At 35.8% G+C, this 5,041-nt stretch overlaps 1 protein-coding gene across 1 annotated transcript; it reads right to left on the reverse strand.

Annotated features, from left to right (window-relative positions):
- Positions 1 to 475: 475 nt before the first annotated feature.
- Positions 476 to 2,993, reverse strand: LOC144559764 (basic leucine zipper 6-like). Its single transcript, XM_078308881.1, has 4 exons — positions 2,380 to 2,993; positions 1,894 to 1,984; positions 1,661 to 1,787; positions 476 to 1,021 (listed from the first exon to the last, which is right to left on the reverse strand). The coding sequence occupies exons 1-4, from the start codon at positions 2,760 to 2,762 to the stop codon at positions 855 to 857; spliced, it is 768 nt and encodes a 255-aa protein (XP_078165007.1). The 5' UTR covers positions 2,763 to 2,993; the 3' UTR covers positions 476 to 854.
- Between the last annotated feature and the right edge of the window lie 2,048 nt (positions 2,994 to 5,041).

Raw genomic sequence — 5,041 nt, forward strand, 5'->3', positions numbered from 1 at the left:
ATAGTAAAGGAGCAATAGTAAATGTGCCTTTTGTTGTAGTGTAATACAATACTCCAATTGAAGGTCTTTGCAGCACTCTAGTAGTGTCTCCAGATGGCAAGATAAGAGGGTGGTTGTAACTCTAATACAATACTAAAATAGAAGGTATTTATGGCACACTAGTAGTGTCTCCAGATAACAAGAGAAGATGGTGGTCGCAACCCTAATATAATACTTCGAAGACCTTCAATTAAAGTGTCTGATAGAGCTCACAATTTAATTTCTTAATTTATTTCCTTAAAAGATAATTGTTCTCAAAAAAAAAAAAAAAAATCTGCCTACCCATATTGAGTTGTTTGTTAATTCTTTACTTCTTTTGCATCTTTTACTTGATAGGAGTTGTCGGTAACTTAGATTAAATTATTGACAGAAGCCGAACTGGTACAAGATCCAAATTATCAAAAGCATCAGCGCAAGTATTAAAATTACGCTCAAATTTCCAAAATAAAAACTCAACATATATAAACGGACTTCCAATAAAAAATAATATAGCTTGCATTTCCTTCGAAAAAGCATGAAAATGCAACTATAACATGAAACGAAAAAAAGAGGAAGAGAAGGTACGCAACATCCGTTACATCCCTCAACAGGCTCTTTAATAAGCCACATTCATCTTCCTCCTCGCTCCCAACAAAAAAAAAAAGAAAAAAATGAAAATTTCAACCCAACCCCCTCATTTATCTTGAAAAATTAAAATCACAATGAAATATAAAGAATGAAAGCAAAAATTGACAACATAAATTACACAATCATAATACCACCAGCCAACAAATTAATCACATATATAGGACCTCATTTGAGAAGCTGTCAATGTGTCATGAAGTCGAGCGCAATGCAGTGGCATCCTCGCAACTGAAAAGTTCTTTCTCGAAAAGTGAAGAAGGATCTCCAGACAACTGTGACTCCATGCTCTTCTTGAAGCTTTGCTCTTCATAAATTTGTCTCAGCCTCTCTACTTCCTTCTTCAGTGCCTCTTGGTGAGCTGCATATATAATGACTTTTTACTGTTAATACAATCAATATAGAGAAATATGTATCACATTTTTCTAGAGTAACTGTTCAAATATGCTTCTTAAGTGTCTCTCCAACGCTTATTGACAAACAAATAGTTCGGACTCAGTTCGGCAAAATCAAAAATTCGTAATTCGGATATAATTCGGAAATGATTTGGTATAATAAGGAAACAAAAATAAAACAAACAAACCACCCCCACAAAAAAAGAATTAAATATTTTTTGTATTTTTTTGTAATTCGTGACTCACATTTTATTTGCAAATAAAACGTATTGTATATTTTTTATGTTTTATTCATAATTCGGTTCAAAAATACCAAAAAACGGAATAAAATACAAATTATTTGCGAATTATTCGCATATATTTTTACTATGGAAACTACAGCAACTATTTAATTGTGCTTGCTATGCATGTGCCGGGCTAAACAACTACACAAACAAATTGGGCTCAAAAACAGACCGTAAATACAACACTACAGAGTAAGCTACCAAATGGGTTGGGTTGGGCCGGGTTGGGCCGACAATTTCTTTACAATTTAACTAAATTTGCTATGTACAATAATTAGCATGTATAAATTATCTTTGAGGACTTTAAGCTTGAGCATATACCATCTCTGAAGATGTTGTCTTGAGCGAGTGCAGCTATTCGTTGCTTGAGATGGCTGTTACCTAGTGTCAGTATAGAACGTTGGTGATCCAGAAATGCCACGCGTGGCGATAATGTCGACACTTCAGCCTTTTGCAAATTAATTAACAAAAAGATTAAGCTTAGTTGATGAAACATATATAGCCTAATTGTGCTAATATTGAATTTCACTAAAATGTTGGTAATTCAGAAATACCTGTAGTGAAGTAACACTTCGTTCCAGCTCGGAGATATAATGCAGCTTCCTCACCCGAGATCTCTGCGCTGATTGCCTATTTGCTAAAATCCTAGCCACACAATTTACAAAGAACATGGGGATTATAATTTGGACTGAATTCTTGCATGAAAAAAAAAAAAAAAAGCAACTCAGCTCATCCAGGTGAAAAATTGAAAATTTATACCCCAAAACTTCATCACTGAAATATATTAGAATTTAGTATATTTTAACATTACAAATTTTACCAGTTACGCATAAATGAACTTTTACTTCAAGTTGGCAAGGTTTTTGTTTTAAATTCTCTGGTGTTTCTTCAACATTTTCTGCAGTACTATCTGATACAATCTGAATGCTGATTTATCAAACCAATTGTAGAAAATTTTCACAAAAAATATCTAGCAGCACAAATGCCATTTTACATAGGGCGGATTTCAAAATTTTGTTTGAATTCAGTTTGGTTTTTACCTCTTAACCCTCTTTGGATCACCAATTCTCTCTGAATCTGGTGAAATAGCCAACTCATCTCCTTTGCAATCGCTCTCCGCCTCCTCTTGCTGCTCCATTGCCTTATCATTTATACTCTGATTATCAGACTGTGTAGATTCTTTCTCGGTCGACTGGTGGGTGGACCCTGCTTCGTCAGTGAACATCGATAATAGCTGGTCATCATCCAGCCGTTGAAATTCATGACTTCCACAATCAGGCTCCTCCATGAAAGCAACTGAGTCACTCACCGACCGGCGGTGGGACCTACGCTTGGCACTGGAGTATTCAAGAAATTCATCGACCCAAGAAGGCGGGGCCCAGTCGGGCGCAATGCCGGGGACTCTTGGAGGCAATTGTGCCATTTATTAGTTCTCAGCTACGCTCACTCTGATAAAGAGTGGTAAAAATGGATGTGGTTGGTTAGAGAACAGAGAAGAGTTATGTTTTGCTCTGTTTTGAGTGTAGATTGGGTTTGTTTGGAGGTTTCTTTTTTCTTTTTAGCCAATGGGGCACATGACATGAAAGAGGTCACATGAGGGGAGGAGAGGGACAGCTAGCAACAGCTGGTTAGAGAAAGATTTTGATTTTGAAGGAGAGGAGAACAAGGGAAGGTGGGAGTTGGGAATAACGGTTGCGCGGGGAAAGTGGGAGAAATGAGTTCTTTGAATCTCATATTATGTTGTGATTGGTGTTGCGGATTAAACATGAGCTAAGTGCAGGCTACTCGCTATACATATTATAGTATAAAATTGGTAACTAGAAATCTGGCATTAGAATTGAAGACAGGGTAGTTCGTTAAATTAACTGGATAAATCAGGATGCACGTGGCGACTTCACCTCTCCTTGTGCGAGTAGATCTCCATTTCTCTTGATTTTCTGTTGCTCCCGCCTCTGTAGGTCACTGTAGGTCAACTTCTCCGAGAAGTGATGAATGCAAATTTCAATATTATTATCTACCTTTATGTCGAATTATTGATGTTTATATTAATTTTCGATACAACCTAATGTGTTATAATGATAGCATGTAGGGGTGGCAACGAGCTGGCTTGATCCGAGTTAGGTTCTAGCTCAGCTTGTTAATTATGAACCGAGCTACAGTCGAGCAAGCTAGACCTATGACATCCGAGCTAAAACCTCAGCTTGAACCCGTGACAAGCCAATCCGAGCTAGCTCGCTGGACTGATTGAATTTATCTTAAGAAGAAAATGAATTCTAAAAACTTTTTAGATCGAGCTGGACCGAGCTAGACAGCATAAAATGCACACAAATTGATGCTTAACCGAGGTAGCTCGTGAGATGGCGAGCAAGTCAAACCCCAGCTTAAACTCGCTAATTCTAGACCGAGCTAGTGATGAGCTGGCTCATTAACAGTTCAGTCTAGTAACGAGCAAGCTATTAGTGAACGAGTCAAATACGAGTCGCGATCGAGCTACGAGCTTTTGTATTTCACGAGGAAGGCGCGAGTTCGAAATTCAGTGTACATCACTAAGATGATTTGAGAAGTTTACCTCTTCATTATTTATTTTTTTAAAAAAAATCAAAGGCACCGTAAATTAGCTAGATATTTCAAACTATTTAATTATATGATGTTGAAAATAGCTAGCAGTTTTGACCAAATTTTTAGAAATGTCAAGCATAGCTATGACATAATGTTATTTTAGTCGAAAATTCTAAGACCCTGCTTTTCAGAATTGGATATATCGTTCGATTTCAATTGGAAGGATCAGATCGAATTTGTTATGGTCTTATATTTAAATATAAATATAAGGTCTTGATATCATATGTCGATCTTATTCGTATATTTTAAATCAGATAGCTAGTCTGATTTGAAAAATCGTGTTGATAATTTGGTGAGAATATAACGAACATGATACTGCGCATCGCACTACCATATACCCAAAAAAAAAAAAAAAAAACAATAGAGAACTGTGACTTATTAGTCCTACGAATAATTGATTTTTTTTTAACAAAGGTCTATGAGTGAGTCTATGGTAATATGCATATCACGATTTGGCACCGTGCTACGGCTCTATATTTGAGTTTTCAAATCCTAACGGTCGATCCGAACCGTTCATCTTGTTCTCCATATTAATATGTGTTTGGAGACCAAATTTTATATTTTTTGAAATTTTTTTACTATTTTTTTAGATTTATTGAAAATCACTGTTTTTGGATGGTCCAGAATTTTCAGATCAAGTGATTTTCTAAATATCTAAAAAAATAGTAAAAAAATTTCAAAAAATGTAAAATTCGGTATCCAAACACATATTAATATGGAGAACAAGATGAACGGTTCGGATCGACCGTTAGAATTTAAAAACTTGAATTTAGAGCCGTAACACGATAACAACCCGTGATATGCATATTACCATAGACTCACTCAAGATCTATTCTTATAATCCACAGACTAAAAGTTGTATCATCACCTGTGTGTACTTTTCTTTCTTTTGGTACTTGCCTACGTCTAGTAGCTAACAAAGTGGTCCTCATTTTTCATTGCCGCGTTTTAGGCAAAAGGACAGAGTACTGCTTAGAGAAGGAAATATCTGATATTTTGTGACATGATAAATACACTATGACTTGATCATGTAACGTAACATAATATGACTAACCTTTTTTTCACAAATATGACTAAAATGGT

The sequence above is a fragment of the Carex rostrata genome, chromosome 9 (assembly GCF_964058835.1).
Source record: "Carex rostrata chromosome 9, lpCarRost1.2, whole genome shotgun sequence".
NCBI classification, from domain to species: domain Eukaryota; kingdom Viridiplantae; phylum Streptophyta; class Magnoliopsida; order Poales; family Cyperaceae; genus Carex; species Carex rostrata.

What these genes read in the sequence shown, in the direction of transcription:
- LOC144559764 (XM_078308881.1), bottom strand. Translation starts at nt 2,762, where the DNA reads ATGGCACAATTGCCTCCAAGAGTCCCCGGCATTGCGCCCGACTGGGCC. An exon ending in GATCCAAAGAGGGTTAAGAG is followed by an intron (nt 1,985 to 2,379) that starts GTAAAAACCAAA and finishes TTGTGTGGCTAG; the next exon opens with GATTTTAGCAAATAGGCAAT. An exon ending in AGACAACATCTTCAGAGATG is followed by an intron (nt 1,022 to 1,660) that starts GTATATGCTCAA and finishes TTATATATGCAG; the next exon opens with CTCACCAAGAGGCACTGAAG.